General features: G+C 37.3%; 1 protein-coding gene across 1 annotated transcript in view; it reads left to right on the top strand.

The window, feature by feature from the left end:
- The window catches only part of PIGU (phosphatidylinositol glycan anchor biosynthesis class U), a 78,631-nt gene that overhangs the window by 42,288 nt on the left and 21,330 nt on the right, over nucleotides 1–15,013 (top strand). The window contains exons 8-9 of the mRNA XM_081033884.1: nucleotides 12,351–12,505; nucleotides 14,092–14,235. Of these exons, the coding sequence (XP_080890010.1) occupies nucleotides 12,351–12,505; nucleotides 14,092–14,235 (299 nt within the window). The remainder of the gene's footprint in view (nucleotides 1–12,350; nucleotides 12,506–14,091; nucleotides 14,236–15,013) is intronic.

The raw sequence follows: 15,013 nt of genomic DNA on the forward strand, positions 1-15,013 counted from the left end.
GTGAGTACCCTGTGCGTCAGTGTTTAGGCCACAGGCTGAATGACTGCTTGTTGGGGAGTCTTAGCTAAGCGTGGGTAGCTGGATCTGATCATCTTAACTATTCTTTCAAGCCCAAATCAAAATGGATTTGATGACCACAAGGAAGTGACACATCTGCTCTTGACACTGTACTTTTCTCAGTTTTTTTGAGCCCTCCATAGGCACATACTTCCCTGCAGGAAAGGTTGTGTAATGCAGTACATAAGAGCACAGGCTTGACTGGGACATCTTGTTAAGATGGAAGGGAAAGTAGTCCTCAGAGACTCACGGTACTATGTCAGAACAGAGGAATCAGCCCAAAGGGGCTCCTGCGGGCAAAATTTAGGATAGTCTGAGCATCAGGTAATTGTAAAACACTGAATGAATAAAAATCCGTGTGTCCATAGTTACACTCAGAAAAGGGGTGAGGAGAGAGGAAAAAATACATATGTCATCATTAGATGTGGCTGTTTGACCAATTTCTTACTCTGAAAATTAATAATTAAAAGGAAAGAACTAAGCAGTTCCCTGCCTTTTAAAAAGGAACTATAGTTCTTTCCCAGTTGATAATGGACAACTCTCCTTTACAGAAGAATAGCAGCTAATAAATGTAGAAGGAATGACAGAATGGCAAGTCACCAGTGAAATGACTGAATATAGCAAAGATCATGAATGGATGCTGAAATCATTAGGTGAAAGAGTTTTGAAGAACAGGATATTTGCATGGTGCCAAAAGGTTAATCCCCCCACTCCCACCTCTAAATCATCTGCTCATAGTGAAGGGGAAAATACATCTTCACAAAGGCGTGCTCTGGCTGTCACCACGGTAACCAAGTCATCCAACTCAGCATTACTTAGAGTAGACCAGCCTCACAGGATGTGTTTCTTGATGTGACGCGGTATAAAGTACACAGCATGAGCTCCAAAGTATTCTGACCCAAACTGTTACCCTTAATTAAGCCTTTAGATCTGACTTCTGGCTTTTAGGAAATACAAGAGCAGAGGAACAAGTTCAATGGCACCACGAGGAAAAAGTAAAAACCAGAATGTAGGACGGTCTATAAGACAGCTGGTCTGGTTCTCTTCAAAAAGTCAATGTCATGAAAAAGAAAAAGTGGGAGGACTGTTCTAGACTAAAGAGACATAATCATCAAGCGGAATGGGTGAGTCTTGTTTGGATTCTGGTTTGGAAAAAACAGCTATAAAAAGATGTTTGAGGAACATTTAGAATATTTCAAAGCTAGATTATATGTTAGATGCTAAGGAATTGTTGATTTCTTTAATGTGATAATAATATTGTGGTATACAGGAGAATGTCCTTATCTTTCGGGGCTACATATGAAAGTGTTTTAGGAAGAAGTGTCATGATGTATAGAAAATTTATACACAGGTAAAAAAATATGGCAAGGTATTAATATTTAATCTTTCAACTTTGCTGCATGTTTGAAAATTTTACAATGAAAAGGAGGGAAATAGAATACAGGCTCTAACGTTGTCTTGACTTGGATACTTACTAGCTTTGTGACCCTGGGCAAGTGACTTACCTGTGCCTCAATTTCCTCATGTGTAAAATGAGGATAATATAATAGTAGCTATAGCAAAAGGTTAAGACATGTCAAGTATTTATAACAGAGTATGGTAAGAGTTCAATAGATACTAGTTATGGTTATTAATGTTCAAATGTGCATAGAAAGGACATGGTCACCAGTTTGAAGGTATGTGGGGTGATGAGGGGAAAAGAAAATATTTCATTTTCTAGAGTGAAAGGAGCTGTAAAAGTTAGTTTGTACTTTCTACCTTTGACACTACAAACCGGCCTCCATTCTATTGGTGGAATTTCTAGAGGGTGAAAATGGCAGATGGTGGACAAGCTAATGTCTGACCAGTGCCAGAGGCCAAGCTGTTTCTCTCTTCCCTCTGGGAGACACACCCTACATGAGACACAGAAAGGCTTCAGTATCAAAGGCAGGGGATGTTGTATCTTGCTCTCTGGTGAGGCACTTAAGAGAATAGTAGCTTGAGCCCATCTGGTCCCCTCCCCCAACTTTATCTTTCCTCTGACCTTTGCTTAGAGCCTGGTTTCCAAATGAGAGAGAAGCTTGAAATGTTATGATCTGATAGCACGCAGAGTAAAATAGAGAGCTCTAAAGTGTACCGGTCCCAGAGGCGGCAGTGAAGGAAACGCCAAGTGCACTGGCAAAGAGAGGCTCACGGTGCAGCCAGGAAGTTTCTCGTTCCCTCCTTCCTTTTGCTTGGGATTCCTACAGCCTTGGACCCCCTGCAATAGTTCAAGGTCCTTTTCTTCTTTGAAAGAAAGTAACAGAAACCAGGGGAAAATACCTTGTGAATGCTTTTATGGTTTCTGCTTTAATCCAGTCTGTCCTTCACTTGTCTTTGAACTGAAAAGGTTAATCCTGTGATTTATATACTTTCTGGAGGTTGGGACAGGTCGCATGATACTAGCTTGTACCAAAGCAGCCAAACCCAGCCAGGTTTTTCTTGATAACTGGGTCCTTCTTTTGGGCCTTATTTAGAGTTTTCACATCTTACTCTCTCTTTCCCCAGCAGCTTTCTGTTGTTTCTGATGCTTCCAGGAGGGGCCCAAGGCAGAGGTGGCAATGCTGTTAGCTTCCTTTCATTTCAAAACAGGTGAAAATGAGGCTCAGGGAATGATTGTACATTTGCAGTGGTCTCATCCTGACAGCCAAGAGTTTAGATATAAAATCTTTTGTTGAGTTTTTCTTTAAGTCTTTATTTAAAAAGTTTCTTTAAAAGTTTATTCTGATCATTTTTTCCTTTTCACACCATTCTCCTAGAAAGAAAATGGTTTCTGTATAGAAAAAGCTTCTCTCCGGGTTGCTTTAGAGAGTTGGGAGAAAGGAGATAATTATACATTTCTCCACTTCCTTACTATAGTTTGGCCTTTCCTGAAGCAGTCTTGAGAATTCTCTTACTTCCCTAAATATTATTATTTTAGCAACAATGTGACTTTGGGGATATAACTACTAGTTAAATTTTTCAGGTTGAGAGTGCACATATCTCAAGGACCACATCTGGCTCAGAGATACATTTTATTTGACTCTAGTGTTTAATTTTTTAAAATTAGTTATCAGCATTTTAAAAATTCATGTTAAAAATGTATATTTCTGGATTCTTTTGAAAAATTAGAAATTCGGTCCCCTTTAGACAAGGCATACCCTCGTCAGTTTCCCACATCCCTATGCTTCATCTCTGTCACAGTCCACTCCTTTGTTACCTGCCTGGCCCCTGTAGGTATTTGAATATGTATCTGTGTGTAAATGTGTATGTTCACTAAAAGGTCTGGAAACAATGACCAACCCAGTATCAATGAGCATCTGTGGGGCCCACATTGTGGTCATAACATTTCCCCATTAAAAGAAACTGAGGTTTCTTAGAGAAATGGCTGATTGTAGGTTTAGGGCAGGAAATATACAAGATGATCCTGGAACTTTGTGATGCCAGATAATAAGGAAGCTATCAACGGCTGGGTACGGGGGTCATCTCAACTTGAAGGACTCAGGATCCAACTTGAAGAGGCTCTCACTGACCAAAGGTGGACATTTTGGCCTTCATTAGGATAAGAATTGCAACGGATCAAAACTTATAAATATATTTAAATCCAGACATTCATAATGATATTTAAAATAAAACCTAATTGGTCAAATTAGGAGAGTTGATAGGGAACCACTTCATTATCTTGAGAACTGGATCACTGAAAGGAAAAAAATAAGCATTTATCTTGCCTTTCCTGTACCACTAGATAACCATATAGTAGGTGAGGGGAAGCATCTCTCTATAAAAAATTATTCCAGCTTACAAATGAAAACAAAATGGTAGGATAGCATCATTTTGCAACCCCAGTTGATCCAGGCATTGAGCATTAATAGCTACTAACATCAAAAACAAACGAAAATCGTGCCTCCTGATGAAAGAACACACCACCACCAAAGTTTTGCCAAAGAGAGCAAATCTAGAATTGATCCAAATCCAAAATTGATCAAGCCTGTGGATCCAGCTGCTAATTTGCAAGAAATACTGAAGAGAGAGTATATAATTATTAATAGCAACAACCAGATTATAGGAAGTTCTGTATGTTACATAACCTGGGTTCTTCGGCAAATGAATTATAAGGAAAAAAAGAAAAAAAAGACATGGACGGGAGTGGGATGGGGTGGAGGACCTGTATAAATTAAGAGACTTAAAACTTGAATCAAATTTTTAAAAAATGGGCAAGACTAAGCTATAGTGTAAAGGGATGTTCATTTAGGTGGAAAACCATAACGAAATTCAAGGAAGTGATTTTTTTTTTACACTTACATAAAGCCAGGATAAAAGTGGTTACTTTGGAAGGAAGAGGGGATTGTGGTTGGAACAGGGCACAGATACATGGGGGAGTCGCTAGAAATGTCTTTCTCTTGATCCAGGGAGTGGTTATAAGGATGTTTGCCATAATCATCCACTAAGCTATATATTTGTTTTATGTGGTTTTCTGTATTTTATTTAATAAATTCTTAATTTTATTTAATAATAAAAAGATTTAAAAATCGATCAGAATATTTAGGGCACCATTCTTCGAACCCTTCCACTTACATACTTTTCATTTTAAGTCAGCATTTGCTATTGTGCAAAAGGGGTGGATAAAATGAATCCTCATCTGTTCACTGGGAAATTTGCAATCTGGACTACAAGATTAAGTTTGGCTCTAGGGTTTATAAATAACAAGCCATCAAAGGATTGTCTGAGTTTCTTTTTTAAAGAATTTCAGGTGTGCCTCACTTTATGTAACAGGAATAGTCCTAAAAGGTTAAGTGCAAATCTAGTTTTTATAAGTAGATTCAGTAAATATTCTACATCATATTTTCAGGACTCTGTTTCCCAAAGCCAACCCACTTCCCAAAACCAAGTCTTAAAAACAAAAATTATACCTAAAACTTAGTGCACATTTTATAATCACAAATTTGCCAGGAAAAAAACAATCATTTCCACTCCAACATCGATAGTAACACTTTAGGTCCAATAAAGCACTGAGAATGGGGTAGCAAACCAAAACTTGGGGGACACTAATGGGATTTGCAAAGAGTGAAACCTCATCTTCTCTGTGTGTGCTTAGGACTCTTCTACTAGAGCTGCTTTGAACAGTCTGTCTGATTCAGTTCTTCAAGGCTGTCTTTTCCTTTTTAAATATTAGTTAGTAGTAGAGAGGAAGGGGAAAACAAAACAAAAGTTTTACTTTCGATTTTGTTTTCCTCCCCTGGGCTGTGGTTTCCTTCCTCCCTCCATTCCTCCCTCCCTCCCTTATCCCTTCTTTCTATGCTAGATGGCAGTATTTTTCAGGAAGAAGAAAAGATCAAGATAGACGATCAAAGGCAGGTAGAACTCCCTAAGGGAACTCAGAACCCAAGTGCCTTCCTCTTTGAATTTTTCTAGGGATGCCTCCTCTGTGTTGAATTATTTCCATCCCCAGAAATGTACAATTCTCTTAGCAGTTGGTTATTTGGAAGGAACATTGTCAATAGAACTTTTTGTGATGATGGAAATGTTCTATTATCAGTACAGTAGTCACGAGGCACACGTGGCTGAGAGCACTTGAAGTGAGCTAGTGAGACTGAGGAAATGAATTTTTAATTTTAATTAACTTTCCTCAATTTAAATTTGAATGCCACATGTGGCTAGGGGGCAGCACAGTTTTAAAGAGCTAAGAATAGCCTATAAGTATGCGAGCTTAGAGGGGGGACCTAGGGTTGGTCAGGTTCCGTGCCCCTCAGATCTGTTAACAGTAATGTTATCTCCAGCTGAAATCTCTTGACTGACTTCCCATTCTCCTTCAAGTCTTTAACATGGAGTTATGACGTCTATAATTTATTAGGTTGGTGCAAAAGTAATTGCAGTGTTTGCAATTATTTTTAACCTTTTAAACCGCAATTACTTTTGCACCAACCTAATATTTTTAAATACTTATGCGTAGACCATTGGGTATTATATATGTGCCAATTAACAGCCTACTTTAATGACGTATCCATTAAAGTAGATACTTGAATGAAGTTACTTTAGTTTAATGTAAAGTTACTTTATGAGTTACCTTAATGAATTATCCATACTCTGGTGGTCATCTAACTTTACATCAGAGAAGCCACACTGCACGGGTGTGCTGCCGCTCTCTGTAGCTTGATCTACACCTTTGCTAATTAGCATGTGAATGTCAGAAGCACAATGGATTTTTTAAATTAAATTTATTGGAGTGACAATGGTTAGTAGAATTATATAGGTTTCAAGTGTACAATTCTATAATATATCATCTATATATCACATTGTGTGTTCACCACCCAGAGTCAGTTCTCCTTCCATCACCATATATTTGATCTCCTTTACCCTCTTCTACCAACCCCTCCCCTTACTCTCTGCTAACCACTGGATTATTGTCTGTGTCTGAGTTTTTGTTTCTTTGTTTGTTTGTCTTGTTCCTAGGCAGGTTGGATTTTTATTGGTGAGATTTTTATTGGCAAGAGTGTCTTATTAATGAGCAAAATAAATTTCAGAAGTAGGCTCTTATTGGTGATATTGAAGTAAGTGGAATTGACTAAAATGTTTTAGAGACACTTACTATACTTGCATGAAGAAGGAATAAGAATCTAGGAAGGCCTGTAACTTCTTCCCTTGGAGATGGTGCCTGAGGCTTAATTTCTTCCCTATCCTTTGTCTAGCCTTTGGTTAGGAGGATTTCTGGTTGCCTGATGTGACTCCCAAGGACCGCAGAACCCCCTGCCTCTTGGATATTGTCACTTCTGCCTTGAGCAAACCTTTCTTTCAAGTGGTGATTGGAACAACTGTAAGGGGAGAGAGCTGGGGTATAATCGACCTTCTAGGATAGTTTGTGTGAACTGTTTTGTGCCTGCTTGCTGATGAATTTTTGTTTAATAAATGTTGTGAAGTATGCCAGAGTCTGGTCTGGAACGTGTTTCCTTTATGATGAGATTGTACAGGAGGAGCCAACCCACACCCACATCAAACTTTTGTTAAGGCAACTGTTAAAGAACCTGAGTTAGACATGACCACAATGGTGGCTAAATTGCGCACTTTAAAATGGTTAGATATATGTTATGTGAATTTCACCTCAAAAAAAAATCAGATATTATCATTAGCTTATTGCTCAATTTTTTTCTACCTTTGACCATTAGGAGCTCCTTCTAATTGCCTTCTGTGTTCTTTTGATAAGCCCTGTCCATTTTTTGAGCCTTTCCTTCCCTTCCAGTACAAGATGTTCTAGGCTTATCTAGGATTTTCCCTGCCCCAGCCCTGGAATCCATATTTCTTCAAGGACTTCTGCTTCCCCTTATTGGAGAATGCTATTTAGAAACCAAGGTTTTAGATATGCTTATTGTTATTAGGGGAGCATTGCTTCTAGCAGACAGAGCTATGAAATATATGTATGAATACCAATGCACACTCATCCATAATTCTTTCTGTCTGTTTATACTGATACCTGTGGTTCCAGTCCAATACCACAGGGTTCACTTTAGTCTCTCCCTTTTCATTTTTATTTCCTTATTTCTAACTTCTTTCTCTTAACAGTGAGAAACCTAATTTTCATTGTCTGCAATATATTTGCTTATTTGTTCAATTCTAGTCTACACATAAAGTAGTTCTAGAATTGCTGTGAGAAATACCCCTGTAAGAAATACACTTAGTGACTTGATTATAACACTTACATATAGTTCTTTTTGTCTTTAGTCTTACAGTATGCTGTTAAGTTACTGTATCTCATAGTCACTTAGGTTAGTTCTTTTCTTGCCCCATGTGGCCCTTCAGTGTGGTTATGTTATTAATTTGTGATATAATTAGGTTCGTTTATTACTGTTTGTATTCATTTTGGATTTCCCCTACATCCTTGTTGATTTTAATTGTTTGTTTATTTTGGGGGTATGCAAAGGGACTGAAATATTCTTAAGATTCTAAGAGTCAGCTATACAAAAAGATATATTCGGAGAAGTATTACTCTCTCCTCATCCCTGCCATCTTGTTCTTTTATTTCTACTTTTCCTGTCACCCCAAGTAATTATTCTCTTTGGTTTCTGGTTTATCCTTCTTGTATTTTTTTGCACAAGTGAACAGATACATGTATATCCTCTTCTATCTTCTATGAAGGATAGCATACGCTAGGTACTCTTTTGTGCTTTGCTTTTTTAACTGAACATTATTTCCGGGAAATCACTACATTTTGAAACATAGAGACGTTCCTCATTCTTTTTTACAGCTGCATAGTACGCCACTGTGTGGACGTACCATAATTTATTTAACTTCTCTCCTAAGTATGAGAATTTAGATTGTTTCCAGTATTTCTATATTACAATTAATTCTTCATTGAGTAACCTTATGTATATGTATTTTTGTATTGCTGGAGGTATATCTTCAAGGTAGATATAGAAGTAGAATTACTGGATCCAAAGATAAGTATATATGTAGTTTTATTAGGTCTTTTCACATTTCCCTCCAGAAGGATTACACAAATTTTCTCTTCCCACTAGTAAAGCAGAAGAATGCCTGTTTTTCTACAGCCTCACTAACAGAATGTTGTCACATTTAAAAATGTTTGCCAGTCTGATCATGAGAAATGGTTATCTCAGTGTTTTAATTTACATTTCTCTAAATATGAGGACGATTGAACATTTTTTTCGTACTTGTGGATTTTCTGTTCATCTTTCACTTTCATTTTTCTTTTGGATTTAGGTCCTTGTTCTCTCAATTTTTAAGAATCCTTTATATATTAGGAGTATTAACCATTTGTCTGCAAATATTGTCTTCCAGTTTTTCAGTTGTCTTTTGACTTTTTTTATGGTGTTTTTCTTTTAACAGCTTTTATTTTTTTATCAAGATATAATTTACATACCATACAATTGATCTATTTAAACTGTACAGTTTAATCATTTTTAGTATATTCACAGAATTGTGCAGCCATCACCACAATCAATTCTACAACATTTTTATGACCCCAAAAGAAACTCCATGCCCATTGGCAATCACACTCTATGTTTCCCCGTTGCCCCATCCCTCCAGCCCTATCCTGCTTTCTGTCTTTATAGATTTTCCTATTGCACATTTCATATCAATGGAATCATAAAATATGTGGTCTTTTGTGACTGGCTTCTTTCACTTAGCACGATGTTTTCACGGTTCATCCCTATCGTAGCATCTATAATTAGTACTTCTGTCTTTTTTATTGCCAAATAATATTCTATTGTGTGGATGTGCCTTATTTTATTTATTTATTCATTCACCAGTTGATAGGCATTTGGGATGTTTTTACTTTTTGGCTATTACAAATAATGCTGCTGTGAACATTCATGTACAAGTTTTTGTGTGGACATATATTTTCATTTTATTTATGGTGTTTTTGTCATGCAGAACTTTTAAATTTTATGTAATCACATTTAATCAGTCTTTTATTGCCTCTGAATTTTGAATTTTCCACGCATCACAGTTAAAGACAAATTTACCAGGTTTATTTCTAGTACTTCATGGTTTCATTTTTAAAAAATTAGATCCTTAACGCATTTGGAGAATACAAGAATGGTGTGAGATATAGAGCTAATTTTATCTTTTTCCAAATGGTTTTACCTAGTTGTGCTGACACCATTTATTAAAAAGTCCATCTTTACTGGCTCGATATGCCCGCCACCTTTGTCATGTGCTAAATTTCTATAAGTATTTTGGTCTAATGCTGGTCTTTCTATTTTATTCCACTATTTATCTATTTATGTGCTAGTATTATACTATTTTAATTGTAGAAGTTTTATAGTATATTTTAATGTCCGATAGGGCTAGTCAACACTTCATGATTTTTCCTTATCACTGTTTTCCTAGCTATTCTTGAATGTTTGTTTTTCCATATGAACTTTAATATCATCTTGTGTAATTCCATAAAGTAGCTTGTTGGCATTTTTATTGGGATTGCATTATTGCACTGAATTTATAAATTAATTTAGGGAGAGCTGACATATTTATAATGTTGAATCATCCTAAACAAGAACAGGAGATATCTGTCCATTTCTTCAAGTTGACTCTAGTGTCTTTCAGGAGTGTTTTAAAATTTTTCTTGAATAGGTTTTGCACATTTCCTGTTCATTTAATTCTAAGTTTTATTTTCCTTGGTGTTATTGTAAATGTGGTTTTCTCTACCATTGTGTCCTCTCATTGTTTATTATGTGCGCCTATGAAGTCTATTTGTGTGTTAATTTCATACCTTGCTACTTCACTGAATTCTTTTATTTTTATCATGAGTAGCTGTTGTATATATCTAGATACTATGATTTCTTATCTTTAAGCTGTTTGTGATACACATATTAATAGCTTTTCTTATGATGAACTAACCTTGAATTTTTAGAATAAACTTAACCTGATCATAAAACAACTTTATCATGATCTTTTTCATGTGTTACTGAATTATAGTAGGTAATATTTCATTTAGTATTTTTGCTTTTATGCTGGTAAGTGGTTTTGATATTAAGCTTATGCTATTTGCTGTGAAAGAGTTAATGTAAGATTACGGTCATCTACTTCTTGAATGTTGGTAGAACTTTCCTGTAAAACTTGCTAGGCCTGCTCCTTTCTTTATGGGAAAAATTTTCATTACTAATTCAATCTTTTAAATGGTTATAGGACCATTCAAATTTTCTAGTTCACCTTGAATTAGTTTTTTCCCTAATTTTTTATTTCATGCTTTCAGAAAAATTGAAAAACTAGTATAATAAATATCTTTTATGTAGATTCCCCAGTTATTTTTTGCCACATTTTCTATGTCTTAATGTAGATATATCGATTTTTTTTCTTTCTTTCCTTTTTTTTTCTGATTCATTGGCAGGGAAGTTACAGATAACTGTGTGAACTGTTTTGTGCCTGCTGGCTGATACATTTTTGTTTAATAAATGTTGCAAAGTATGCCAGAGTCTGGTCTGGAACTTGCTTTCTTTGTGGTGAGATTGTAGAGGAGACATATCAATCTTAAATACTCAGCAGGTAACTCTGAAGAACTGGAGCATTTTTCTACATTAGCCGCAATACTATTAGCGCACCCAAGAAATTTAACTGTAATAGATTTGGAGTATACACTCCAAATTCAAATTCTCAAATATGTACATAACCTTTATAGCATTTGGGGGGAGAGGTGGGGTTCAGGATCTAATCAAGGATCATTTATTACATTTCATTGTCATCCCCTTTGATCTCTACCTTTTATTTTTTACTTTTTTATGACATGTTTTCCATAGAAAGTGTCCATTTTTGCCCCAGTTTTTAAACATATCGACATATTTTTTATTTTATTAACACTGATGCATCCATAGTTATATTCCCTTTTATATTCCTAATATTGTTTATTTGATCTCTCCTTTTTCTTGATCAGTCTTATCAGAGACTCATTAGAATCATTAGTCATTTCTAAGAGCTAGCTTTTGGCTTCGTTGCCTCCTTATATTGTGATTTTGTTTTCCATTTCAACAAATTCTGTGCTTACCTTTATTATTTCCTTCCTTCATTTGGGATTTGTTATGTTGCTCTGTTTCTAATATCTTAAAACAGATGTTTAGCATATTTATTTTCAGGCTTCTCAAATATAAGTTTATAAGGCTGTATTTTTCCCTCAGAGTACTCTTTTATCTACATTACACAAATAGTGATACGAGATATTTTTATAACCATCAATTTCTTACATTAAAATGTTCTATTATTGTTTCTTATTTGACCTCTGAGTTATTTGGAAAAGGGTTTAAATTTTTCTTAATGTATTTTTAGGTTTTTTTATTTATCATTTTGAATAATTGCATTGTGGTCAGAGAATGATACAGACTCCTTGAAGTTTGTTGATATTGCTTTATGGCCTGATTTAGGTATGTGGTAAGTTTTTATAAAATTTTATAAAATGCTTAAAATGAATGTGAATTCTCTGTAGTTACTAGGTGTACTTTTCTACATATTATGTTTCAGAAGATTTTATGAGATCAAGTTTATTAAGTGTGCTATTCATATTTCCTAGTTGGTTCCTAATTTTTGTCTGTTTGATCTATCAATTATGATGGATTAGTCTATTTTTCCTCTGTAGCTCTGTCCATGTTTGTTTTATATATTTTGATACTGTGTTATTAGGTACATACAAATTTAGAATGGTTGTATCTTTCTGATGAACTAGCATATTTTTTCAATCCTTTGATTGTCAACTTTTCCATGTTCTTATGTTTTGCAGGAGTGATCTTGAAGTTTAAGCTGATCACTGCTCTCTATTTTTGACATCCCTAAATGTCCTGTTTTGCCTTCTCTTCTAGCGGCAGTACATACCCGTGAAAGTGAAGAGCAAAGCCTTCTGGGTCTTCTCTTGGGAGTATGCCATGATGTACGTGGGAAGCTTAGTGGTAATCATTTGCCTCTCCTTCTTCCTTCTCAGCTCCTGGGATTTCATCCCTGCAGTCTACGGCTTCATGTAAGTAATGACCTCATTAGAAAACTCTGGAAACTAATTTGGTTTTTACAGCTCCAGCTGGACTCAGAGGGCAAGTGAGCACAGGGAGCATCTAGACACAGTGGTCCTCAAACTTTGGTTTGCATCAGAATCACCTTCAGGGCTTGTTAACATCCACATGGCTGGGCCCACCGTACAGGTTTTGATTCAGTATGTCTGGGATAGGGACCCAGAATATGGAAATAATAGAATATGCATTTCTAACAAGTTTTCAGGTGATGCTGATGTTGCTGGTCCAGAGAATACACTTTGAAAACCATTGGTTTAGAGCATACCTCAGATCTAGTGAGATTAAGGAGCACTCCCTAGGGACATCCAAAGCGCCTCTGCCGGGAAGATTTTTGTCCAATCCCAAGCAGTAATGGATATATTCCTTTGCTGCAAGAGGGCCTCTGACACTTTAAAAAAAGGCCACCTCCCATGTGTCAAACTTTTAGAGAAAATCACAATGGTTTTGCAGTATGAATTCTGCAGACATTTCCAGATGCTCTCAGTGTGGTCTGCTGAGGGGGGTGGCCACTGTCCAAGCCTCGAGGAACTCACAGCCCCATGGGGTGTGAGATACGTAAATCTGCCAGGGTGGGAAAGGGATCTGGAGTGGCAGACTCCCCTTTGGGATTCTGGCCTGCTAATTTGTGTTCAATCCTGGCTGAATATAACATCTATTTAATAACTTTTAGCTCTTCGTGCTCTGCCTTGGGTAGGAGTGAGAAGGTTCTCCTGGTTTTCTGCTGGACCAGATTGTGTTCTTTACCCCATTTCACAGCAGAGGAAATGTAGTTACAGCAGGAGGCAAAGACTTGCTCTGGGTGGAGGCCTGTGTTAGTTTAATCTGACCATGAGCCATTGCCTATTTCTCCCTTCTCCACGCTCCAGTTGTTGCCTTTTTGAAATTGGGAATTGATATCGGTTTCAACTCCAGATTTTTTGAAATAAAAAATATGTAAATTTTTAGAAGAGCCAGAATTACAGCTCATTTTTCTCTGCTATAACTGAAAAAAAAAAATATTTCCGTTAAACCCTTACTTCCCAAACGAAGTCTCAGTGCTGTGTCAGGCGCTCACCCTTCTGGCTCTTGACGTGGGGATGTGGAACAGGAATGGGGAGGAGCAAACTCTTGGAGCTTGTTTCTCTAGGCAAGTCTGCAGAATGCCCCACATAGATAATGTTTATTTAAAACCCATTCCTCTTTTGTTACAGTACTGAGTATCTCCTAATTGTAAACATGTATATATTGGCAGTTAAAATAGGGGCTGGTCTTTTGATTTCTAACATGAATCCCTGCCTCATTTCAGATCTTTGATGCATGCCAGAGTTTGGCTCAGCTAATATTTATTATGGGTTATCCTTTTCTGCCCCTTGTTTTTGTTAATTACCTATATCCATGGTGCCTGGAAAGCCCCTCACGTCCTGAGCTCTGTGTGGACAGAGTCATCCTGGGCTGCCCAATAATGACCAAAGTCTTCAGGAGAAAAGCAGGTCAAAGCAGACCATTTATAACTTTGCTCTCTTTTTTTTTTTCTCTCCCTTTGTTTTCTTCACTCCAGACTTTCTGTTCCAGATCTCACTCCCAACATTGGTCTTTTTTGGTACTTCTTTGCAGAGATGTTTGAGCACTTCAGCCTCTTCTTTGTGTGTGTGTTTCAGATCAACGTCTTCTTCTACACCATCCCCTTAGCCATAAAGCTAAAGTAAGTGGTTGGACCTGCTCCTTCTTTGTCCACAGAGCCATTTGTAGCCTTACAGATGCCCTTCAAACTTGGAGCATCTGCTGTCAGGTTTATGCCATCTTTGCTCAGGAAACCCTGCCCTCAGTCAACTCAGGTGCCAGTGGCCACGGCCAACAATAGAATCACACATGAGTGGAGGCTGCAGGGAGGCTGTTTGGAGCACCCTGATACTTCTCCTGGCCTCACTTGGGGTACGCAAGCCCACACTGCTGCTGAGCCCCCTTACTGTTTTGGATGAGAGGTTGGAGTCAGGGGGTGTCTTTGGGAAACAGTGGATCTTGTTGGGTATCCTGTATCAGCAGTCCAGTGACAGTTTGCCCAAGGGGACTCAGGATGTGTTAGTTAAGAGTCTGCCCACCTGCAGCTCTGTTTAATCTTCTGATAAATTTCCTCAAAAGGGTTGTCCTTGAGCTCTTTCCTGCAGGATGAGAGAGCTAACACGTATTCAGCCCAGCTCCCTCCCGGGTACCTTCCTATGTTTTCTGATATGTGTTCATACCTAACCCTTCCAACAACTCTTGGAGGTAGGCATTATTTTATTATCGTCAGTCCCATTTTATAGTTGAGGAAATTACTTATAGTTCAGAGAGAGAGAGTGATTTTTTCCTAGAGTCACACAGCTAGTAAGCAGTGGAGCTGGCATTCAGACCCAGACTCTGCTCAGCCCCCTGTACAATGCCAAGCTTCTGAGAGAGGTCATTTGTAGTAGCCCCTGGAAATGGTTCTATTATCCTAGCTT

The sequence above is a fragment of the Rhinolophus hipposideros genome (assembly GCF_964194185.1).
Source record: "Rhinolophus hipposideros genome assembly, chromosome: 22".
Classification (NCBI taxonomy): Eukaryota; Metazoa; Chordata; class Mammalia; order Chiroptera; family Rhinolophidae; genus Rhinolophus; species Rhinolophus hipposideros.